General features: G+C 37.5%; 1 protein-coding gene and 1 long non-coding RNA gene across 2 annotated transcripts; one reads left to right on the top strand and one right to left on the bottom strand.

The window, feature by feature from the left end:
* Positions 1–11,606: 11,606 nt before the first annotated feature.
* Positions 11,607–15,842, top strand: LOC103709160. The gene has a single exon (XM_008794387.4). The coding sequence runs from the start codon at positions 12,497–12,499 to the stop codon at positions 15,326–15,328; it is 2,832 nt and encodes a 943-aa protein (XP_008792609.2). The 5' UTR covers positions 11,607–12,496; the 3' UTR covers positions 15,329–15,842.
* A 2,618-nt stretch (positions 15,843–18,460) lies between these two features.
* On the bottom strand, positions 18,461–25,525 carry LOC120104043. Its single transcript, XR_005506445.1, has 2 exons — positions 24,969–25,525; positions 18,461–19,134 (listed from the first exon to the last, which is right to left on the bottom strand). It is a non-coding gene; the product is annotated as an uncharacterized LOC120104043 (long non-coding RNA).
* Positions 25,526–26,859: the final 1,334 nt, after the last annotated feature.

The following is a 26,859-nucleotide window of genomic DNA, read 5'->3' as shown; positions in this document are numbered from 1 at the left end:
ATATCTAGAACTAAGTAACTGCATATGTGAAGAAAAGAAGGAATAATGAGCTCGACGGTCCAGTAAGTAATGAATACCCTAACTAGATAATTAATGTACTAAAATAAGATACAATAGTAAAACATAATTTACGACAAATCAGTGTAAAGACAACTAATTTTGTTTCAAAATACAAATACATTAGAATCCATATTTTTCAAATATTCATATACGTAATCATAAATCTAATTCGAAACAAATCATAATCAACTCAACAACCATTAACTAAGGCATACTTATACCCTCTAATTAGACCAGAAATAGAATCGCACTTATACCCTACGAAGTGGGACAAAATACTGCACTTATACCTTATAGAGTGGATCAGAATACCATATTTATACTATGTGGTGGGGTCACAAGCAGAATCAATAAGCACAATAATAGTTAAAGTACTAATGCATAACCTCTAATTAGTAAAGTCCAATATATAGTCAGGCTGAGAGTTCAAATCTAACACATATCAAAGTTCTTTTTACAATATAGCATTTATATCATAATCCAATCAAAATATGCATGTATGATGTAACATCAGTAAATAATATAACAACGATTCTAAAAATATTACTCCAAATTATATTTCTATTTTCAATTCAAAACACTATCTCATACAATTTAGAAATCATGTATGAATCAGTTAACAATTTGTTTGATATAAAAATAATATATTATAAATAAAAATTTAGAAAAGGTGACCATTACTTATCTTGCACAAACAACGAGCAGACAATCCAACTAATCCTTAAATCCTCCTTCAGAACCTAATATTCGAAATTGCATTATCATTTTATTATAATTTAATCATAATTGATTTAAGAATAAAAATTTTAAGTTTTGAGACCCTTATAGGGCTGACTAAACGGAAGTGTCCAACATCCCGGTCTGTTCGATCAAGGCAAATTTCATCCGATCATGCTCAACTAGGATATAGGTGGTTCAATAGAAATCGAGAGTGGCCAAAGTAGGGGTAGGCACACTTCCTAATGACCATAGATCAGGACCCTTTATCAAGATCGATCCAAAAATCACTAAGAGGTATACTTACAAGGTCCAACAATCCTAGAGAGAGAAAGTCCAGGTAGAGAGAGAAACAAGGAAGAGAATAAGAGAGAGAAAGTGGGAAGAGAGGAGAGAAAGAAAAAAGGGCTGAAATAAGAGAGAAATTAAACTCTCTCTTTCTATCTCTATTATAATTTTTTTAGCGAAATAGGGGAACTTGTTCCCCCATTAGAACCGGAACCAAAGTTCAATGGTTGTGGTGGTGTTTGCCGGCAGGAGGATCGACGGTTGGGCCACCATAAATGGCGGCCGATGGCGGAGAGATCAACCGAAATGTTCAAAATAGGGCTTCAGTTGAAATTCAAGAACGACAAATTCCGGCGGCCAAGACTCTGACCATGGTCACCAACCATTGCAGAAGGTCGAAGGAAGGCAACGATGACAAGCGCTAGCAGCTAAAATAGCCCGAAAAAGAAAGAAGAAGAGGTGGTATCTGAAAATAGAAAAGATAGGTCATCGCTCTTCCTTGTTAAAATCCGGCAATTATTAGTTAGAGTCGAGCTTCCCAAAGGTCATAAAAGAGAGAGAAAAGAGTTAACTAGAGATTGTCAGGTTCTTACATGGCTTCTAGCAACAATTTGCAGTGATGACAACATCGATGGCGGCTGGCATTTGGAAAGAAAATCGAAGAATTCAAACAACGGCTTCAATCGGGGACTTGTGATCTCCGATGTAGTGAAAGAGGGATGAGGGGAACCTATAAATAAAGCTCGGTTGCGACTGGAATTCAACCTGAAGCTGGATTCCGTCTGACAAACTGAGGAAGCAAACTCCCATCTGGAGTCTCTTCCCTCCTCACACGCATGCGGCACGTGCATTTTTTTTCTTTGCTTTTCTTTCTGTTGGGCCAAATCCTCCAGGCCCAATACTTTGGCAAGTCAAATGGACTGGCCCATATACAAGGTATTACAATGGATAATGGGGATCAAGGATATATCTTAGAAATTAGCCCAAGATCCTGATTTATCTCGATATATGAAATTTACCGGTATAATTATGGAAAATTTGATCTATTTTTTTTTTTTATCTCAGTTGATATTATATTAACCAATAAATTTCAAAGCTCATATCTAGCAACAGTTTTAGACTATTATATCGGTTGAAATTTTAATTTCTGAATGAAATATATCAGTTGCTATCTCGACGCATCTTGAACGTTTTCAATTTTTTTCTTAGTTGACATATATCCTCATACTGTACGTTACGTTCTCCAACTATAGCTGATATCTCATCTTTAAGAAGAATTGGACCAAACTCCTAGATGCTATCGGAGCGAGAAGGAAAACTTTGTACAAAGCAAAATTACAAGCATTATGCTGCAATAAATAGCAACAAACAAGTATATGAATCATTCATGCTATGAATAAAAAATCCTCTCGATTGTGTAGTGGTCTTCGGAGGTACAAGAACAATGCAAAAATAGTATTTATGAAAAACAAGGTTGATTCATCCAAATTCCACATGTGGGGCTCTGCATGAAGATACATGGCAACCCCTAATAATGATCATATATACTAATCTCAATTTTAAAAATCACTTAATAGGATTTTATATTATCTTATTTGTTTTTGACATGATTAGTATTACTTGCTTGGAGTTTAGCAACAATTAAGCTTGAGTGAAGGGTAGTAACTGGATACAGCGGTGGCAACAATGATTTCCTAGTCTTCCCTTGTCATAGCATTACTCATTATATATTAAAATAGATATTAAATATATTGATGTGGTGCACATGATGAAAAAAAAGAAAAGAAAAATAGTCAAGATCTTAATCAAATTCAAAATTGAGAACTACATTCTTATTATGGCTTTGTGCATGTTGCTTCGCAGTTAGACTGGTTCACTAGCTGAGTGATGATGGAACTAGTTCAACTAATAACCTTTCCTCCAAAATAGTCATAGTTTGATCATCAAATATTTTAGTTAAGATTTCGCTCAATTGGAACTAGAGATGAATTAGTCACAGAAAACCAGACTATAACCCTTCACACATAAGGTTTTCAATCACTATATTATGATCTAGTTTGATATTAGTATACTAATGGCATGTTTCTTGCCATGGAAATTTCCTAGCTGAGAAGGTTATATAGCAGTGCATTAATACCTGCTCATGGATTGCCAACAAATGCCATATCTATTACCCCTTAGGTCTATCTTGCAATCATAAGGCCCATCAATTCCCATCATGAAGCATTCTTTTAAGGCCTGTTTGATTGGCATCCGCGCTCAAATCGGCCCAAGATAGCCCACTTGAGACATTTGGTTGGTCCAAAGTGAAGCTGTAATGAGTTCCCACACTGGACCTATTTATGTGGCCTGAAACGGCTTTGGCCCAGGACCTATTTTAGCAAAGTGGCTCCTGCTCAGCCCATTTATAGCAAACCAAATGAGCCCTTGGTCCTTGTTTTAACTCTGACTTGCCCTGACCCATTCCCACTAATCTTGATATAGACTCCTCAGAATCGTTCCTCTTAGGATCTCGATCATGGAAAAATTCAAAATTTTTCTGTATCCTTGTTCATTTGTTGGAAAACATTCCTACTATTCATCTTACAAGATTGTGCAAGCAATAAGTTGAAACAAAGAAGGAAATAGAGGAGCTTAAAAAAAAAAAATGCTGCATGTAGAATAATAGAGGAGCTTCATCAGATGGGAGGAGATGCAAAGATTAGAAGAGTTAGCGAGGTATAAGTAATCCAGCAGGAGCATCGAGAGGTTTAAAAAACATGGTAGAAGCAACGGTGGTAGGGCATTTTGAGGAATAAGTCTCATCTTAGTGGTTATACCATTCTGATTGCAGCTAGAGGTTCTAGGTCCAAATCTTGAATATAATAAAAAAAATTCAAATCATTGTCAACACACTTATATAGTTTTTAGAATAGGAAAAATATAAATAATTATATATATATATATTTTAAATAATAGGTGATAACATTGAAATTTGTTGTTTTAATAAAACAGTGAATAATACTAGCAAAATTAACATCATGGATATTGCCAATGTACATTTATATAATATTTTAGGGGTCTTGTTTGCTAATTTCAATTATTTTTAACCAACCATCCATTTAAAATGAATGGGCATTCTTTCTCTCAAAAATGGTCTAAAAATTTTACTAAATTGCCAGTGGTACCAAAGAAAGTGGGAATGTTGTAATTTGTCTCAATATGGAAGACTTTTTTCAATTGAGGGGACCATGATCACTCCAAATCCCATGAACTGTGTTCAATACCTCAAGGATAGTTTCAACCCCTTCATTTTAATCCACATGTTTCCACTTTCACTACTCAAATATACCCAAGCATTCTTACTCTCATACCATCAACATGTCTGATATCCATGCAATACCTGTTTTGTTACTTAGAGGACACTCTAGAATCAGGACTATAGTATTACCACCCACTTATTTTTGATGCCAGAGAGAACACCATCTTGGTGATGAATTAGGTCTTTCTCTAAATCATCTTTACTTTGTTTTACGGGAACCTAAACATTTCTTACTCGGAAAATATGCTTATAATCTTGATAGGATTTGCAATTGTTCCTCGAATTCTTTTAACATCAATTGGCTATCCATACATACGAAGCTTTTCCTTGATCATTTTAGTCTACTTCATGTAAATCTGCCTAGAACTAAATAAAGATTATGCCATATTTAGTCATGCTAAGAATGTTATAGAACTAAATAAAGAATATCAAATTGGATCCGTCCTGCTTGTTGGGGGCATAATTCATAACTGCAGCTCCAGTTAATAAAAAAAAGGTGGCAACAATTTTAATTTGTTTTTATTTTTTACAAAAATTGTTTTTTTTAGAGCAAAAAGAACAAATGAATTGAAATGGTACCAGTATGAAGATTTTGCGAAAATGGATCAAGTTTAAGTTTCTGCAATAAAGATTTACTATTAACCTCGTCGAACCAATATAACCTTGTGCTCTTATGACTGCTATAAGAACATTTTGAATATGAATTGATACATATTGTACATGTGCATCCATTACCAATGTGTGCACCCAATGTTGAAAGAAAAAGTGTATTCATTTAGGAACAGAAGAATAATGGCTTGGTAAAAGATTCAAAACAGACAATTCCGGCAATTAAACATATAAATAAATGTAGCCTGCCTGTATCTGCAAAAATGAACACAAGAGTACTCTTTCCTAACCTGAGGACAGGAATCATCTTAAGACTTCACCTGTAGTTCTTCAGGTTTCCTTGCCCCATAAATAATTCCAAGGTCATCTTTATGGTCTATGAAAGAAACCTTTTTATTTTTCTGGATGGGGTCGTACTTCTAATGTATACAGATCCAAATGCCATCTGTTTGAAGAAAACAGTCCTCTTGACAAGTCCAGCCAATCACTTTAAGGTTATGCCTAGTAGAGCAGCCAGCAAGGCCACTTTATTTTTTTAAGCCCAGATATCGAGGTCCAAGTTCCTCAAGAGTCTGGGTCAAATGCCAAAGCTGCCATTCTTCTTTTCCTCCATTCACCACAATGCCAATCAAATTATTCTCTCTTCTTTAGATGTGCTATAATTGTGAGCATAATAATACTGTAGAGGAGCCCATCTAGATGCCAACTTTTAGACTAAACCCCTAAACTGTACAGCAATTACAGGAAAAGAATAAAAGAGCAAGTTGGAAAGCACTCAAAGAAGCATGATGCAAAAGGGACTACAGGTCTACCGCTCAATTGCACTGAGATTGGTTCTCAGCTCCACTCCCAAAGAGAAAAGTGATGCTTCTCACCTTCCACTAAACATATGCACCCATGATCACAGATGCTGATAGATGAGTAAGCCACAGTTTAAACTGTTCCTCTATATTACAGCTGTACAAATCCACCATTTAAGGGATATATCCCAGGTATATCTCAGCCACCATGTATAAATCCACTATTACTATGTATCCCATATCTTAGCCACCATTTAAAGGATATATTATAGCCATACAAATAGCACAGCTCATCAAATCGAACCTCTATATATAAATTTATCATTACTGTATATCCCATATCTCAATCATCATTAAAGAAATCCTTGTTCTCTAGAGTTGTGTATATATGTTGTACGCTTTTCTTTATGAAATATATAGAGAAAACATTTCTCCTCAATTTTTCGTCTCTGTCGTAGTTTCTCTAACACCCTATAAGATCGGATAATCTCGATAGATGAGTAGCCTTAAAAGATTTGAAGAGATGTTGTGGTCTCTAAGGAAACAAGAAGTGGGAAAACCTAGAGTTTCGGCACTCTAGAGGAATGGTATCAGAAACTTATCTCCTCTTTCTTCAACACAGGCAAACCTTACGCTTACGCCACCTTTTTGCTTAGGAAATGAGGAACTGAGAAAATAAAATGGAAGGCCTTAGACGACACACCATAAATGGACATGAGCTATAAGCAAGCACATGAGAACAAAGAGGAAGCGAAGAAACGGTAAACGCCTCGATTAGAGAAAAATCCCCCAAGGTGGAGACTTTTCCCGGACATGCTCCCATTGAAAAAATTAAGTCTACTCCGTCGCACGGTTATTTTTTTGTGGTTGCCTTGTGATCTGGAAAATGAGAAGATGGGTAGATATCCAAATATTCTAGCATTGAAACTTCACAAGAGGCACACTTCACCATGCAAGAGTATCAAGGAGGAAAAAAAAAAAAAAAACTTGCAAGTCCCTCTCTCTGTATATAAAATTATAACAAACTAACTCCATTTAGATCTGATTAAATTTAGTTTGGACGATAGAAATCTCACATCCAACTACCTATAGATTGCTTATGAATAAAAAATCATATAAATTGGAAAGGCCTAACCTATGCATTAAATGGTCCAAAATGGACAGCCTAAATAACACCAAATTACATATATTTTTATTACTTAATGTATAGGGCAAAGCGACTAAATTATATAATTTTTAGTATATAAGTAATTTAGAGATAATATATTATATCTAATGATACGGATCACTTTTATTGTCCAATATAGACTTGATCAGATCTGAATGAATGTCGGTTCGAGTGTAGCAAAGTCTAGCTTTCTTTCTCTTTCTCTCTCTTTATATATATTGATTCATTGAATTGACTTATTTGAGTTAATAAATTAGTAGAGGATTGGGCTGAGTCCCAATCACAAGTTTTTCAGATGTAATATACTTCCCACTAGAGGGTGCAACACCTAAATTTTTGAAGTACCAGTGTCCATGTAAATCCCTTTTGAGATATTTTCACTCGTATCTGACATATAATACAAGTCTTCTTGAGGCCCAAAAAAATGAAAAAATATGTAAGCATAACCAGTCGGCATCTTCCAGCTAATTAGTAGGTAAAGTGGAGAGAACCAGTTGCAAGTCAAAAGGAAATCGCTTGCTCCTTCACAAAACACACCCAAATACGCAGTCAAAATAAATTATAATTTGTTCTCCAGGCCCTTGCAAGCTCATGATTTTCACTCCACAACTTTTATCATGCCTTCACCTTCGCATGAGCATAAAAAAGGAATCAAATTATTTCAATGCAAAATCAGTTTATAAAATTTTAGATAGTTTTTACTAATTCCATCCAAGATTATATGCTCTCTTTCAGGAGACCAAGCCTATATATGCTTTAACTTTGGAAGTATAATTGCAAGATAATGTGTCTCATTTCTTGGAATCTTCACAATTGCGTGTACGTAACTGAAGTTTTGAACTATGTGGCCCACTATTAAAACACACGTTTTGAAAAGCAACGTAGCAATTGTTTAAGCTACAGTGATTTGCTAAGACCAAGAATGCTCTTTATATATTTGAGTCCTTGCATAAGCCAAGGCGGAGAACTTCTAAATGTCACGTTGACACAAAAAAATGAAGTACAAAAGAGAAAATAAATAGTCTCTGGGAAGTTGATGGAAATGAATATCAAAACTTGATAATGGGATATGCTGTCTTCATCGAGAAAAAAAAAGATAACGAGATCTGCCGCGTGACAACATTGACTGGTCACTGGTTCACAAGAAGTAGGTCATTCCGAAAATCATATACAAGTCATTTTACTGTATTATATTAGATATCGAATGGTCTTCCGTCGAAAACTCTTCAACAAATTTTTTTTTTCCATCTTTGCCGTTTCAGATCAAATCTAATGTTGAAGTGAAAGTCTGAGCATGATTTTCTTTTTCCAACACTATATCAGAAGTAAAGCCGTCGCCATCCAAGCACATCGACTACCATATGGTCTCGGAACATTACAACTTTCTGCCGATTTCTACGATCGAAACAATCGATTGTCAAGTTCTCCAATGATTCAGTTAGCTTGGTGCCTAAATCAAATTAACTTTTAGTGGCAACCAGACTCATCTATCTCTCTCTCTCTCTCTCTCTCTAGAGAAGAATAGGTCACTTGGTTAAGAGAGAAGAATTTTATTCATCGATCAATGTCTAGATTATGTACTTGAAAAGATGGAAAAGAGCACTGAAGTTAGCCTACACCTCATTTGCATATACATACAATGTAGTGGTGAAAGTGTTGGAGTATTTCAAAATTACAAGTCTACCATTCTTTTGTTTTTTGTCTAGTGTACTTTCTTTAGTCCCACATTGAAAAGAGATGAAACTCAAAAGTTCTTTATATAATCTTCAAAATTGGTTTGTTTGAATTTAAATTTTATAACTTTTTGTGTCTCTTGGTAAAACATCGTGTCTTTTAAATAAACGCCTCTTTTTTCTCTACTCTATATTCGATCCGAGGACTATAAGAAGTAAATCTTATCTCTTTCTTCTCTTCATACTTTCTCTGTTTTTTGTGTTCCTGAGCGATTATGGGCTGTTTGCTAGCGTCACTGCACCTGCGAGTATATGTTTGGAGTGATCCGGTTGTTGTATTCCGAAGGATAGGCCGTCATTACCTGCTACACCGAGATTTATTCTTCGAGAGGCGCGATCTATTCTTAAGGACAGTGATATCACGCCTCAATCGATAAGTTTTTTCTTACCGTCTATTATTTTAGTAACAAAAAGAACATGCCTTTCCAACGGTCAAATTGCTTTGGTACTCGTTTGCATATTATGATGCAAAAATTGGACTGCCCCCAGCTGTATTTTGTTTCAAGTATCAGAGCTACTTTTGTACATGGGAAACGTAAAAAATGGGTCAAACGTTTGTCCCAAGGCTAGAGAAGGCTTCTTCCTTGGATGGATGAATAAACTTGCCTACCTCCTTCCAAGTATGCGCTGACCTACACAACTTCTCCCATCTCAAAAGATCCTCACCAACAACAGGTGACTTAAATATCTGACACTCCACCAAGCTTGTATTTTTCCGAAGAAAAGAATAGAACTATGTTTGTTAACTCATCAATGCCGAAGGGAATAGGAAAAAATAAAGTTGGCATATGATATATAATTGTGATGGAAGGTATTCCACAGTTGAAACTGACTTATATGCTTTAATTATACTGTGATTTCGAGTAGTTGGGTTAAAAAATGACCATAATTGCATGGATGATAGTGATAAAAATAAATGATCCAATGAGATGGGATAGGAATGAAGGTCCTGTATTAGCTTCCAATTTATTGCTGATTGGGTGTTTCAGTGCTAATTAATTCAACTAGATGTGTCACTTTTGACTCATAGAAATTTATATACTTGTAACCAAGTGAAAATGACCAATGAAGGACCTTGGATTAGAAGAACTAGAAAACAAATTTTACTTTCAGCTTTTAAAGACAGATTGTAGATTATCAGATGTCGAAATTTGATGATGCACATTGAACATGGAGGCCTTGATTTAGGTTACTTAATCTTATTAGGTCATCATTGCCGCTTTGAAACATGCTGGAACACTAGGTTACTTGATCTTATCTGGTCATCATTGTGGCTTTGAAACTTACATGAAAACTAATATATATATATATATATATATGTATATATATATATATATGTATATATATATATATATGTATATATATATATATGTATGTATGTATGTATATATATATATATATATATATATGTATATATATGTATGTATGTATGTAGTATTTTATGAATAATTTCTCTACTCTCTTACTTTCTTGAGGTTTTTTTTCCCTTTTTTTTTAAAAAAAAGTGGCATGCAGTGGTCGCATTCCAAGATTGAGCATAGCCAATAGATATTGTTTAGACAATATATATCTAAAATATAGCTCATATATTAAATATATCTAAAACATATTAAAATATATATCTCCAATATATCTATAGTGGTTAAATAAGTGCAGTTTCGTGACAACAGCAACCTAAAAAAAATCATGCTCACTTAACTATAACATAATTGAAAATTTGGTCCACAGGAAGGTACGACATATTCATGTGGTCGTTTTTCATAATGCTGCTACTAAAGTGCTGGTAAAGTGATATCTTTATCCATTTCAAAAAATGGGCATGAGCTCAGTTACCATCTCATGCCACCAACGGGCCAAGTATAACAAGCTGCCATGGTTTGACCTCTAACCCAATTGGCTTCAATCCATAAATTGCGACCATAACCAGCCTCTCTCTTCCTTCTTTTCTTTTCTTTTCTTCTCTTCCCTTTTTTTTTTTAACACTAGAACAGAAGTATCATACATAACATATATGGATGCAGCCAAAAAAATTAAAAAGCAAAACATCGCAAGGGCACTAGGCAACTCCGTCTCTCCTATCCAAAGAAGGTCTCCTGAATGGTTGGCGATAAAGGACGCCACCCAATCCGTAGCCGCATTTGCCTTTCTGAACACATGTTTTGGCTGAATAATCATCTTATCACCCACTATGGCCCGAACATCTCTCACCAACAGATGGTAGTCTCCGACCCCGCCTGAATTCTGTAGAAACCATCTAATGATCGTCGCAAAGTCGTGCTCCAGGAGAACATCTCCGCCCGCAACACGTGTCGCACATATCTCAACACTAACTAGGCTGCTCTCAGCTCTGCTTCTGGCACCAAGATATCAAAGATAGGAACCAACCCTTCACCTACCATCCCAAAATAGTTTTCCACCGTGCTTACAAAGATAGGAACAAGCCTGTTCTAATGCTCAATGAGATGACTCTGCAACCAATGCGTTGCTGCCAAGCAAAGGAGCTTAATTGCTAACCCACGAATCGTGAATTGTCAGCACAAAAACAGGAAAAATGGAACTTGGAAGCCATGTCATGTGCCAAGATCTCTTCAACAACATGCAAGATAACATGGACATCCCCATGAGAGCGCCCAGCATTGCACCAAGGCTGGTGATTGACTTTTGGCCTAGCAATAAAAGGTGGCAAGATATGCCCCCACCCCACAAGTATTTAATTGGATGTTTGATGAGAGTGATGTGGCAGGGGCCATAACAAAGAAAAATAGAATATTTTTGTCATGGGAAGTCAATAACCATGCTCTCTACTTGTGGGTTAGTTAATAAAAGCCTTGTTTTACTTGTCTTTTTCTTATTTGTTCTCTTTTTTACTGTGAGTTGATAAAGAGGAGAGAGAGTAGGTGGTGCTGTGGTAGGGGTTATAATGGGCAAAGGGAGGGGAACAGGAGAGAATAATGAATGCAAACTTGTAATGGCTTGACCAATGGAGTAATGGAGCTGGCCATCTTTTAATTTGATGCAGGAAGAGGTTGGTGGAGAAAAGCAAACAGAAATAGGGGAAGAGAGAGAAGATTGAGAGAGAGAGAGAGAGAGAGTAGTGAGGGGTTGGTATCTGTTTCACTTGAAGGGGTTTGGGGGATCTGGGTTCTGTTGAGATGGGGGAAGATCTGTTCTTTTGGCTGCTCTGAGGGGCTTAAAATAGGGTTCTTGGGACTTGTTTTTGGACACTTTTTTGCTGATTTTTTTTTTCTTAATTTCTTTTTTTCTTTGGATTCTTTAGTTCTTGCAGGATCTCAGCTGTATTTTTCTTTGCTTTTGAATGGGGTTCAGGTGTTAGGGTTTCGGAGGCTTCTGTGAGAGGAAGTAAAAGCCTTTGATTTGAATCCACTGACGTGGGTTTGGCTCTTGGACTTCTTGAGCTGATGAGAAAAGGAGAGAAGGGAGTTTTGGAATCAAAATCAAATCTTGCTCCATTTTGCTTCTTTTTTATTTTTTTTTCTTCTCTTCTTTACCTCTTAATGGGTTCTTGATCCTCTCAAAGTTCTCATCTTTGGGGGTTTCGTCAATGGGAATCTCTGGTTCTAGGGTTTGAATGCCCTTTTTTCTTTCTTCTTTCCAAAAGTCCTCAAACTTCGTTAAAAGTTAGGGAATGTTGTTGAATCTCTAGCGCTTCCTTCCCTCCTTTTCCCTAATCCCCACCCCACCGTCTCAAGTTTCGGTTTTTGAACGAAAGCTCGGATTTTGACCCCCTCCGTGCTTTCCAGGATTAGGGTTTTGATCCAAATTTGATGGTCTTCTGAGGAGATTGGAAGGAGTGGCGTACATGCATCTGTCTCTATGGAAGCCGATATCCCACTGCGCCGCCCTTATCCTGGAGAAGAAGAACCGGTGGCGGGACGGGTCGTCCGGGTTGTCCGAGGAGGGCAAGCGGCGGCCCTCGATGCTCCGGCAGCTGCAGGAGAGCAAGCTCCGGGAGGCCCTCGAGGAGGCCTGCGACGATGGCTCCCTCTTCAAGTCCCAGGACGTCGACTCGGAGCTCGGCAACCCTGATGACGGCTCGATCGGCCGGTCGCGGTCCCTCGCCCGCCTCCACGCCCAGCGAGAGTTCCTCCGAGCAACCGCCCTCGCTGCGGAGCGCACCTTCCACGCCGCCGATGCCATTCCCGACCTCGACGAAGCCTTCTCCAAGTTCCTCACCATGTACCCCAAGTACCAGTCCTCCAGCCAGATCGACAAGTTGAGATCCGACGAGTACTCTCACCTCTCCGATGGCGGCGCCAAGGTATGCCTCGATTACTGTGGCTTTGGCCTCTTCTCTAACCTCCAGAGCTTTGAGAGCTGGGAGTCCTCTGCTTTTAGTCTATCAGAGATCACCGCCAATTTGAGCAACCATGCTCTCTATGGTGGTGCTGAGAAGGGCACTGCCGAACATGATATCAAGACCCGGATAATGGACTACTTGAACATTCCCGAGAGCGAGTATGGTCTGGTCTTTACTGTCAGCAGAGGTTCTGCGTTTAAATTGCTTGCCGAATCTTACCCATTTCACACAAACAAGAAGCTGTTGACCATGTTTGATCATGAGAGCCAGTCTGTGAATTGGATGGCTCAGGCTGCAAGGGAGAAGGGTGCGAAGATATGCAATGCATGGTTCAAATGGCCGACGCTCAAGATCTGTTCCACGGAGTTGAGGAAGCAGATCTCAACCAAGAAGAGGAGGAAGCGGGATTCGGCTGTTGGTCTCTTTGTGTTCCCAGTTCAGTCTAGGGTTACTGGAGCTAAGTATTCTTATCAGTGGATGGCACTAGCGCAGCAGAATAATTGGCATGTGTTGCTTGACGCCGGTTCTTTGGGTCCCAAGGACATGGATTCACTCGGGCTGTCCCTTTTCCGGCCAGATTTCATTATAACGTCGTTCTACCGGGTGTTCGGCTCTGACCCAACTGGTTTCGGATGCCTCCTTATCAAGAAGTCAGTGATGGGAAGCTTGCATAACCCAAGTGGTGGCACAGGGTCGGGAATGGTGAGGATTGTTCCAGTGTTTCCCCAGTATCTGAGTGACTCTGTGGATGGTCTGGATGGACTGGATGGGCTTGAAGATGAGACAGTCAATGGAAATGATGAATCATTGCAGTCTGATGCCCACCAAGGATCCCGATTGCCAGCTTTCTCTGGTGCATTCACATCGGCTCAAGTAAGAGATGTGTTTGAAAGTGAGATAGATCATGATAACAGCTCTGACAGGGATCAGGCGAGTACCATCTTCGAGGAGACAGAGAGCATTTCTGTCGGGGAGGTCATGAAAAGCCCAGTTTTTAGCGAGGATGAGTCATCGGAGAACTCCTTCTGGATTGATTTGGGCCAGAGCCCGTATGGGTCAGACAATTCAGGGCAGTTGCAGAAAGGGAAGTTGGGATCTCCATTACCACCTACTTGGTTTGCTGGGAGGAAAAACCATAAGAAGGTATCGCCAAAAATGTCCAAGATATCAAAGAGCCCAATTTATGATGATCATGTGTTATCTTTTGATGCAGCTGTCTTATCAGTCTCACAAGAACTAGACCATGTTAAGGAAGATCTTGAAGAAGAGCATCCAGAAAAAGGCCAAATGAATGCAGATTTCCAGAATATCAGTGAGATTGAGGAAGAGCCTGTAACCAAAGAAGCAGCACGTACACGAGCTGTGAAGTTTGCTACTGCCAATGGAATGAAAACCGGCATCTCGGCTTCTGTGTTTGGGTGCCACAGTAGTCATGAGAATGGTTCAACATCTAAAATATGCCCAGACGGCCATGTTGAGGCAAAAGAAAGTGCCATAAGAAGGGAAACAGAAGGTGAGTTTCGGCTGTTGGGAAGGAGAGAAGGAAATAATAACAGATTTGCTGGAGGTAGATTTTTCGGTGTAGAAGAGAGTGAAGGGGTCACAAGCATGGGACGTAGGGTATCCTTCAGCATGGAGGACGGCAAGCATGCAGAAGGATTACATCATACTTCAGATGCTGGTGAAGCTTCTACGCATGCACTGGGTGATGATGATGCCGTAAGTGATGGTGATGATGAGGATGCTCAAGAGTGGAGCAGAAGGGAGCCTGAAATAATTTGTAGGCATCTTGATCATGTGAACATGATGGGTCTCAACAAGACCACACTTAGATTGCGCTATCTGATCAATTGGCTGGTTACCTCATTACTGCAGTTGCGCTTTCCAGATGCAGGTGGGGGCAATGGCCTGCCTCTTGTCCAGATCTATGGTCCAAAAATCAAGTATGAAAGAGGTGCAGCTGTGGCATTCAGTGTGAAGAATAGCAGTGGATCGCTGGTTAACCCAGAAATTGTTCAAAGGCTGGCTGAGAAGAATGGCGTTTCTTTGGGCATCGGCTTTCTTAGTCATATAAGGGTCATGGAAAACCAGAAACAGTTACACGGGGCAGTGGATTTGACTGATACTTCATTCTGCCGGCCTACATCAAATGGTCGCCATGACAGCAAAACTAAGAATGCTGCTATCAGAGTGGAGGTTGTTACTGCTTCCCTTGGGTTCCTCACAAACTTTGAAGATGTGTACAGGATGTGGGCTTTTGTGGCGAAATTTTTGGATCCAGCCTTTCTTGAAAGTGATAGACTATCCACAGTTGTGGAGGCATCGAAAACATAGCCATCACAATTTGGTATGCAGATTCTGTCAAACTTCTATGGAGGCCTGCGGCCTCCCGGTTAGCTCGAACATACAAGAATAATCATGAATGCTGGTAATGGTTTGTTTGGGGGATGCAGTAACAGAACCAAAGGGGTAGTTTAACTTTTCATCTGTTTGTTTTGCATCCTAGAGGAGTTTCCCCATCAGAAAGGGGTGATAGTTTATGGTTCCGCAGGTGAACTTGCTTATTCTTGGACTGTTCCTTGGATATGTATCATTTTGTTTCATGTAGAGTTTGGTTAAAAGCTATGTATCACCAAGTTACCAGTGGAGCACCTTTTCAGTCAAATATGTTTGTAAAGCAGAAGTGAATGAGCAGGAACAGTTCTGCTGCATTGTAAGATTCTCATTGCTTAGATAGGAAGATGAAGCAAACAATTTTAACCCTTTTTCTTTCCATTCTTATGGGTTTGGTTTCATGTCTGCAATCGGTGATGTATCAAATGTTTTCAGTGTATCGGTTATTCAGAGAGATCTTCAAGTACACTTGTTTGCATATATATATATATCTATATATATCTATATATATATATCTATATATATATATATATCTATATATATCTATATATATCTATATATATATATATATATATATATATATATATATATATATTTGATTTTCCCTAACTTTGTGTTTTATCCCTATTGTGTCACACTTTTTTTCTGTGACTATCTAGGATGTCATCTAGCATTTTCACTAAAAAGAGATCGGAGTGCAGTTTATCTGTTTCTTTAAGTTGAATCAATTGGTTGGAGTCATGGTCATGAATGCCAAGCAGAACTATACTCCATTTACCATCTCAGGGTAAGTTTTTTCCATCAGTAACCTTAATTCCATTATTTTGCTGATATAAATGGAAATTAGTTGATAGGAAGGATGGCATGATGGCTTTTATAAAAATTTTGTTGCTTGTAACCTAGTGTGCAAAGATACCTGTAGGCATGTGTTCAGTCCAATTTGCTGGTCCTGAGGTTATACTTTAACAGAGTATGAGAACTGATTTCTTTTGTCAGATTCTGTGCGGACCAGAAAGGATCAATATATAAATCTCTGTAGGCCAAGTTTTTCTTTAAGTCTAGGTATATGATACACACTAACAAGTGGCAATTGATTAATGAGATACAGATAATATGGTCATCCTCTCATCGTCCAACGTCTCATTGCATATAAACTGTTTTATTCTTCAAGCGAGAGCACACAAGCTTCACCTGTATTCAAGGAGGAATAACCTGCAATGCTGGCACATCAATAACCACATATATGATAGGAAAGTTATTTTATTTGTTTGTCTATGTACTTGTCTGAATAATTATTATATTCTGAATTTGCTTGTTCTTTCTCCTAGGGACATACATTGAGGTCAGTTTCTCCATTAGCCGGTGCCAAAGTTTCATTCCCAGAAATGGCTGGGAACTATTGTAAGAGATCGTGACATGAGAACTTGTGAAAATTTTTGAATTATCTATTTCATTGACACATGCATAGGGGGCCCCTGGATCTAAATGGCTGATTAACTTTTCTAGTAGATTTGTTTTGTGGAGAGGAGCAAAACATTTACTCCAGTGATGTGAGAGGAAGAGCCGAGAGATAAAACAAGATTGTAGAGCTTGCTTAGTTCCCCTTCTGGAATAAAAGATACTTTGCAGGGCCAACCAGAAGATGCACCACTTGGTTATACATAATCTTCCACTTGATTATAAATAATCTTCATAACAGGTGGCAATTGCATGTTTTAGAAGACATACTTGCAACACTGAATGGGAAGCAACATGGAATTTTTTAGCCCCCCACCAGTTGTGGCAGTCAATTGCAGCATCATTTCTTTTTCCTCCATTTGTTGAGGTATTCCATTCTCACATCCTTTTAGATGATACAGCTACTGGAATCTCCCTCGCTACCTCTGGTTTTGTTTTCTTTGGATGTTGTGTGCTTAAGAGATGTTAGTCAAAACACATTTTACAGCATGGAAGACAGGAAGAAGTCGTTGCTTGAGAAATCGCTGCTGAGAACAAGTCAAAAACACTGGCATCAGCAAGGATTGAAGTCAAAGAAGTACAAATACTTGATATCTAGCTAAACGGCAAAAGTTCGGTTCCATATTGTGTCCGGCATGCAGCAGTGGAGGTCAGCTATGATGTGAAGGTGTGCCTCCGTTGTTATCACATTTCACAGCTAATTACTGGAGTCAAACCAGCGTCCAAAAGTCTCGCTCTCGTTTCTTTGACATTTCCGAAGTTCGCCAATGCTCTTCCTGGATTCGCGAATGCTGTGGTCTGTTGATTGGAAGTTGGACGCAGCTTAGACAAACAAACCTGTCGTGATCCACCTGTCAACTCCCTGTTATTCAAAGTTGAAATGGACTTTGCAAAGCTACTTTCCGAGCACTTTCCTCCATACTTTCTCGTACAAAGGAATTCGGTAAAAGTTGACATTTTAGGAGAGAACGGTAGGCCGTTGATAAGAGAGGGGAGGTTTGATACCTTCTAGGATAGGACTTGTTTGGTTGGTTCTCCGAGGAAAGAAGACAAGAAGTATAGTTAATAAAAAAATTAAAAAATATTTAGTTGGAGTTTTTTCAAAAATAAAATAATAGAAACGATATTGCCATATTTTATAAAATTTTTTTTATGATAAATATGAAAAAACTACTTGCGTATTAAAAAAAATTATTATCATGCCATCAAATTTTATGAATAATATTTTTTTTAATTAAGAGTATGATAGTTATTTCATATTTTTTTAAGAAATTAAATGTTCACCCAAACGTAGGCTGTTTTGAAATGGCTATTTTTTTTTATGATCAATCAAATATTTTTTTAAAAAGCATATTTTGACAGAAATTTTTTTTTTTTCCAGAGATCATCAGACTTTTTACTGCGCAATCGACATGCCAACTCCCCGAGACCTCCCATAATACCAGCTCGATGGATGGCAATTGCGTGGGCCTTTACAGGCATTGACAAACAAAACGAACATAATAAAATATGAGATAACAAAGGATTAATTGTAATACCAGCTCCACGGATGGCAATTGGCAATTGCGTGGCCCTTCACAGCCATTGACAACAGCCACGCAAACCAGGTAGCCATTTGAATTCAAATTATTTCGATGTTTTCTTTCTTCCATTAAGACATCAAAGGCTGAGTATACATTACATTCATACACGACAAACAGCATCACTCTGGTCCCCTTTTTTCTTTTTCGCAATCGAGCTCTTGCGTCAATTTCAACATTTCTTGTAGAAAGAACCAGTTGCCTACGTGGGGCGAACTCAACTTAGTTATATATGACAGGAAAAGATTTTGGTGATGACGACAGTGGAGATGATGAACCCATTTTAACTTCATGATGGAAGGAAACTTTACAAAGTCTTGCAAAAGCATCTTGCGGATCGAATCATAAGTAGATGAATAAATTGTCATCCTCTTCATAACAATTCTGGGCTGAGCAGAGCAGCAAAATCAGGCCATCAATCAACTTAGCTTGGTGGCAGAAGCATCACTTGATTTGGGATCGCAATATGAAGCCCTTCAAAGAACAATTTCTCATATAGCACAACTGCCCCATAAACTTTGAAAGATTTAGCTGTCGAGAGATGCATAGGATGGCCCAAATTTTAGCTCTCTGTAACCTATCTGATAAGAAAAGCAGTCTCCAATGCCGATTCCTTGGACTGTAGATACTTGTTTTTATTAACTGTATCTGTTGTTAAATTGAGCAGTATCGGATGTTGTAGGTCATATATAGCGTGCTCACGTACCTCTGCGACCCATTTAGATATAAAATTTTTTTGTCTCTGAGTGTGCATATAGATGAGTCTATTTATGCATAGTAATAGATTTGATAACAATTAACATTCAGAGGGAAGTGGTTTTATATTGCTAAAATACAAAGCAACTACTTTTTAATAGCATGAGAGGGGAATTATATAAAACAAGATGCAAATAATAGATATATTGCATAATATATGCACCAAAATTATCATCATTTCCACAATTGATTTGGAAGTATACAATTTGGCTAGTATAACTGTGCATGCATGCTGTGCCAATGTTTCGCTAGCTAGTAGATTCCCCACCAATAGGATTTGAAAACATGAGCACAAAATATATGATGAACCATTTGAATGACCATTCCACCTTATCTATCATGATCTACTCCATTTAAAATGCTTGATGCCAAAAGATCACGTATTTAGGGATTTCTTAACTATGCATAGAGCGGCCTCAAAATAAATAACACCTATGGTATAAGTAATATACAATATTAATTTGATATATGATTTAGAAGCTAAATAAACCCATAGTTACAATATTCTCCAAATTATTGAAAAATTATCCAATTATCTTCATTCTCCAAAAACAAATTAATCTAGAACAAATTATCCAAAAACAAATTAATCTAGAACAATTCAATTGTTTTCCAATTAAACATGAATTTTACAATTTATTCACGAATTGTTGATGGCTTATTTAAGAAATTTTTGTGTGTTACAAATTATTAATACCATATAATGTTGCCAGGGGTGATGTTTTCTCCTATCATTTGATATTTTTTCCTCTCATAAATTTACTTTTAAGTAAGCACACTTAAAAGAATTTTAGAGAGTCCATATTTTTTCGATTTCTCTTTCTTTTCTAATTCTTTGCTATCCAAATTCTTTCTGAACTTTTAATGAATTTTCTGGATTTTTTTTTTTAAATTCCAAATCATTACATCCCGCTTAACTTTTCCCAATGGCTACACTTGTAACTATGGCAAAACCTCTAAAACCTGGTCCTTGGATGCTTAAGATGATAGAGCTCACGCAGCGGCTTCTAAATTTATATAGCCCTCATGCATTCCAGCTCTCAAGCCATACCAATAAAATACATTTTCTGCCCATTTTACAGTTCAGGCATTAATAGAAACCTCCAAAAACTTCGATTTTTAGGCAACTTTTAATGTCGTAGATCTTAATAGTGGATACAATCTCAGTTATTATGCCCATCATGCAAATTGTACTGATAGGACTTGCAGTCAAATTCCACTGGAATTACTGTAGCTCAAATTATATAATGGCAATGAAGTGGGTCATCATCAACAACCTCTAACAAGTTGGAACAATCAGGGAGAAAAAGAAAATGTTTCTAAGGTAGGATGGCCTCCAATCAAGGATTTCTAAGTTGCACATAACCTACTTAAGCCATGAGTTAGGTGCATTATTAAGAAATACAAATATACTATTAAAGAAAATTAACTATAGATATTAATAAGTTTGATAAAAAGAAATACTTGTTTGAAGTTCCATTGTTACTCGTGTACTCTTCTAGGCTAAAACCTAATTCATATACAGTCTTATACAAACGATTAATTGAACTGATAAAGGTTTGCTGGTTCCAGTGCTTCCTTTAATCTAATTGATGCCTATAACAAGTCTAAACTGCAGTTATCTTGAAGAAAGGATAGTCATTTCCAGAACCATGTCGTATCATCTCTATATTCAGGGGCACTTGACTAAGCCATGAATTAGGTGCATTATTAAGAAATACAAATATACTATTAAAGAAAATTAACTATAGATATTAATAAGTTTGATAAAAAGAAATACTTGTTTGAAGTTCCATTGTTACTCGTGTACTCTTCTAGGCTAAAACCTAAATCATATACAGTCTTATACAAACGATTAATTGAACTGATAAAGGTTTGCTGGTTCCAGTGCTTCCTTTAATCTAATTGATGCCTATAACAAGTCTAAACTGCAGTTATCTTGAAGAAAGGATAGTCATTTCCAGAACCATGGCGTATCATCTCTATATTCAGGGGCACTTGACTAATCAAGGTGAGACTCCATAAGATGCAAAACATTAAGATGGCTGCAAAGGTGGACGCATTTAATGTTATTTCAGACATAAACCACCTTAGGAAATTATATTACCTATATATATGCCAATAGACAACATAAGTAGTTAGTTTTATAAAACAAACCTATTATTTGTGAAGATGGGGAAAAAAGTGTTTCAGTTCTTAAACAATAACTTTAATACTCCTAATTTGCAAATTTCAGATGAAACTTGCCCTGTTTTGAAAGATGATGTACCAATACCGATGGACAAAGGACATCCTTCTGAAATATTATCATAGGGGGAATACTTCTTGATGGCAAGAAAATCCACAGGATAGCCAAACTCTTCAAAATCAACAGGAGTGAGAGGTAAAATAGGGTAAAGAAGGGTGTTGCAGCCATCTAAAAAGGGAAAATTACCCAGCAAAGTGACAGAAATGTACTAGGAAGATCAGATCAAAGACACTGGCAGAAGATATTCATTAATGTTCGAGATAGAATGAAACATGAGATCAATTTTATATGTTCAGTCATACCATACTGGCACTTGATAGAAAAAGGCGGCCTAGTGCACAAGACTCCCGCCACTACGGGATTTGGGAGGGTCAGACATATGCAGCCATACCCCCATATGCAGAGAGGTTGTTTCCATTCCAATGACACCATTTCTGTGTTTCAAACCCGCGACACTCAGGTTAGAATGAAGCAACCTTACTATATTGGCACTTGATACAAGCATAAAAAATGGAATCCTATGCAGCCTTGTCCAGGGATGGATCCTCTACAAATGCATAAAGAAAAGATAAGAAAACTTATTTTACTAACTCAGGATGTTTTGGGTGACTTTAAAATTGGATGTGCTTGGTGATGGAATACTATGAATACAAATCGATGTGACTAAGCTGCAACAAGTTCATGCTGCATACCATGCAAGGCAGCAAGAATTAATCAGCATAGTCGAGTATATTCAAATCCTATAACTGCAAAAGTGGCTCAGTATATCGGTAACTATATGCTCTTTAGGACACTGTCCACCGCATTGGGCATCAGTTACTGGCAATATTTCATTTTTATGCACTGTGATGTGTCCATAGGTTTCCATGCACTAAGGACACCTCCAAGGATAAGCATCAGGGCCTAACATATGCAATTGACCTGAATGACTAGAAGATAAGCTGTTCATGACTTGATTTGATGCATTCTTTGAGATCTGATCTAAATTACGAATTTGAAATAAAACTCAAGCCATAAAAATTAAAAGAGCATGCATGCAAAAATTTATCATAAAGACATGCTCATCTATGTGGGCGCATATAAGCACAAACTTTGTACATGCATATATCCAGCAGAATCTCTCCCCCTTTCTTAGTCTCTTCTTACCACTGACAAAGTTTTTTCTCTTAAAAGCACATGTAAAGCTGGGAGCTCAACACCTATGCTTCTATCCATCAAAACTTAGATGGTAAACTTCATAGCCAAAAAGGGGAAGAAACAAATGGGAAGAAGAATCAGCTTAACTGAAATCATTCAGTGACTAAAATGCAAGCCTTGTTTCCAGTACTGCCTAGCAAAGCTAGAGCAGGTGGGACTTTTCCCTTTGAATTGGAAACTATCCACTTATCCGTAGATAGGTGAAGAAGGGAATAGGCTAGGGAAGTTAATTCAGGCAAGGCAAAAGGGCAAACTGACCTGAGGCTGTATGATAGGGGCTGGGTTTGATGCCCAATCTGAAAATGAATGGTGTTTTTTCATGTCCAAAAATCCAATCATATTCTGAAATCTAAACTGCTCCATGGGTTAACAACATAATTATCAAAAGTTACACTAATGTTTAAGATTGAAAGAAATCAACATCACAAGTCTACAATAGAAAAGGAAAAGCCCCTATCAGTGATTAGATTATCTTATCGAATCATAGTATTTTAGGATAATTCCAATCAAGTTCTCATTGAGTTTCACCTGAGACATTTGTTAGGTAGGCTTCCTGAACATGGCAAAACTTGCGCAATCATGAAGATGCTTTAAAATCAAAGACTAAGCTGGCTACTTTACCTCATGCCCTCAAAGATTTTCTCTTATGGCTTGATATGAAACTTCTTGTGAGTTCTTGCTCTCCGATGCTAAAGACTCCTTTGCCTTCGCCCAAAGATATGCAGCTAGACCTCCAATAATTAAAATCATTCCCAAGAGGCCGCATTCATACTACTAATGATTAAGGCCACTTCTATTAAATAGCAAATTGCTGGCTAGCTCAAAATGATTCTTTTGGTAATACTGTAAAATTTGCATAAATTACACAAATTTGATAAATCTCTTGGGCGGCGCCTAGCTAGTCTCCTATGAATGGAGATTTACATTAACAATATTGTTTAGATGCATTTCCCAAAAATGCTAGTATATAGTCCTTTTTCTTGTTTCTGTAAACTAGACACGGTGGTATACCATAAAATTGTGCAAACACATAAATTGCATCAGAATGACATTCTACAAAACCAACATGAGATGTGTGTCTAACATATAATTTTGAGTATGACATAATAGGTTATATCACCCGCTAAGTTGGCTGGGCCATCTACAAAAAAATAGTGATGTTTTGTATGCACCTTTATTCATCTAGGATTACTTTAGATTGATGTTTGTTATTGAACAATCAAAAGCTTAGTTATGACAGTTTCTTTTTTTTTAAGGTAATAGTTATAACACATTTGAGCAATGCTATGCGGACATTGTGACCCTGAGAAATGATGCTTCTCTATAAATCACCAATTTAGTAGCACATACATGAGCCTTTTATTCTGTTTTATTTTATTTTGAGAAATAAGCAGGATTTGAACTCTGGACCTCATCTAAGGAGCAAGCCCTTAGCGTAGCAGTGCCAACCAACAAAGATAACAATTGTGGGCAGTCCATATGTGAGGATGAGTTATGCAATCAATACTACTTAGCAAATGAGTTCTGTGTGGATAAGGTGAGTGACATATTATTCGAATTCAACAAGCATTAGTTTCTAGTGATTTTAGCTTGTTAAGGAAACTGCTTACACTAGGCTAGTGCGCACAACTTTCCCGATTCTGTTTTCTTTTTCCTACTCTCCCTTATATTCTTTTTGATGTTTCCTTGCATGGCTTCAATCAGGTGGCTGAACCACCTGATAGGAAAGCTGTAGTGGAGGTTTCTTTCTAGACAAGGAGGTGCATTAGGCAAGAAGTTCCAAAAGATGTTAAATTAGAAGACTGAAAGTAATTGTATTCAGAAAATATTGAACTCATGTGGATCTCCTTTCATGATAAGGTACAAAGAAACTTCAACTGATTCAACTGGAAGTAATCTTGGGAGGCAAGCCTAAAAGAGCCTCATTTACATTGCTTGGGTTGCGAATGCCTTGGTCTACTTTCAGTACAAGGGGATAAATTGTTTTCACAATAATGAAACATAGATCAGAATGGGTGCTTTATGGTAATTGCCAAGATACCTTACAACATTTTTTTTTTTGGACTATGCTTCAACTAGAATGTCTGGGTTTCTTTAAACTTAATGATCAGAAAATCAATAATTGGATTGCAAAATAGTGTGATGAAGAAATCTATTTAGGCTGAGGGCAGCTTCATATCTACAGCATGATATTTCTTGGGCTCTGTTATTAAAAGAAAAAAGAATATCTGCAAATTTTGTTAAGATAACTTCAGTACCAACTGTCACTTTTAAGATGAATAAAACGTTGATGAATCAATAAATTTGAAAAAGGTGAGAGACTGGCAGCTTAAGAACCTACCATCTTCGGACTGAATTTCATCTATAAAAGGACCTCTCTTCCTCTCCTTTGGCATCCACCTCGGAAGATCTCCCATTAAAGGTTGAGATCTCTTGTTTCTCCGCAGCAGATCTAGGGAGGTTTCGCCGTCGATCCGACCGGGGAAGCTCGCCAGAGACGAGGTAAGCCCCCTTTATCCCTTTTTCCGGCCTATGGGCCACTGTCACCACCCCGAATCTGGTCGGCGAATCACCGGATTGGTCTCGGACAAGTTTCTTTGCTTTTCCTCTGTTCCGCCTTCTTTTCTCCCGTTCCGGCCGGCCGTCGCCAGGCAGGGAACCCGCCGGTACCCCTAGGCTCGTGGGGTCGCCGGCCATGACCGGCTCTGCCGCCGAGCTCCTCCCACTTCACGGGAAGAAGAAGAGAGAGAGAGAGAGAGGGACCTCACGATTCCCCTTCCCTTGTTCTCTCCACTTTCTCTCTCCTCTCTCCACTTTCTCTCTCTAGAATGCCCAAGGAGAGGCGAGTCATCTCGAATCGGAGTTGGACTCTGAAAAAAACCTTAAACTGCTTTGGTGCCCGAGGCTGCCTGCTGAATTGATCACCCAGCCTTGCCAAGATCCATGGAATCCACTGATGATGCGCTATTTTGGTGTTAATTCAGACCTGATCCACCTAAAATCATCGAACGTTTGTCCCTATTTATTATTATTTTAATTCGATTAAAATTGTCAAATAGAAACTAATTATGTTTTTAATATTTTTATAAGGTTAACTAAATTACCTAGATGGTTTAAGACGGAGAAGGTAAGTAGATCTTGCGCTCCTTATTTTTTTTTAAATGATCATATTTTCCATACATAAAATTTGCTTATGAAAATATCATGCTTTTCTTAAAATTAAGGATCATAATATATATTATGAAAATCATACTTTATTATAAAAAATTGTTTCATTAATATTTTGATGAAAATAACTTTATTATGAAATATGAATCCGATCGTGCCGTTTAGTGTTTTTCATCTATTTATAGGTATATGTTAACAAAAAGATATAATTTTTCAAAAACTCACAGATTGCTATGACCGTCTCTAGAAATATGGGTCAATCGACATTCTAGAGCTAGCATCCAATGAAAATGACCTTCTGCCAACGAGTTAAAGTTGGTAACGGATATGAACTATGATATCTTGTCGATTACGAAGATGACCCCGTCACGGATTATAGTGACAATAGCATGAATATCTGTGAGCATTGTTTTGATCCATAATAGAATTACATGACATGAAGAACAATTTACGAATTTATTTGCAATATAAACTTGGCACTATGTTTGTGAAAGATGGATGATTTGTTCATGCATGATTTGCTTTATGACCCGTTTTTAATATATTGTATTATGAAATGTTTATTTTGAAAATTTTGTTATTTTTCTTCAATGATGCATTGGCATAGAAAACTTATCCTTGATTTAGTAACGTAGTAAAAGGTTCACTTACTGAGCTGTGTCGTTCATATATCTTTATTTTCATTTTTCTCTCTTTATGCAAATAGGATCTGTAGGGACAAAGGTTGGTTTAGTTTTGGAACTCGCACTAGCAAGCTTGATGATTTTGTAGAAAAATTTTATTATTGACTACAAATTTGTAGTTAATGATCTTCTGAATGTTGAGGGTGATGGGTTTGATATTGATATTGAATTTAGATGCTCTGAACCAATTTTTTTATTTAATAAATAATAAAATTAGATATTTAATTATTATATTTTGTTGTGATAATTTGAAAGCTAAAAGTAATGTTGGCTTCGTGTTCTCGTGGGTTGTACCTCTCGATAGCACAATCATGTTATGTTCCAAATCTAGGCCGTCACACATGAAACCCCAGGTTTGGTAAGATGTTACTAGATCTTATT

The sequence above is a fragment of the Phoenix dactylifera genome, chromosome 16 (assembly GCF_009389715.1).
Source record: "Phoenix dactylifera cultivar Barhee BC4 chromosome 16, palm_55x_up_171113_PBpolish2nd_filt_p, whole genome shotgun sequence".
In the NCBI taxonomy this organism is placed as follows: domain Eukaryota; kingdom Viridiplantae; phylum Streptophyta; class Magnoliopsida; order Arecales; family Arecaceae; genus Phoenix; species Phoenix dactylifera.
Note: the sequence above shows the minus strand (reverse complement) of the source record. Positions and strands in the feature narration are given on the sequence as shown.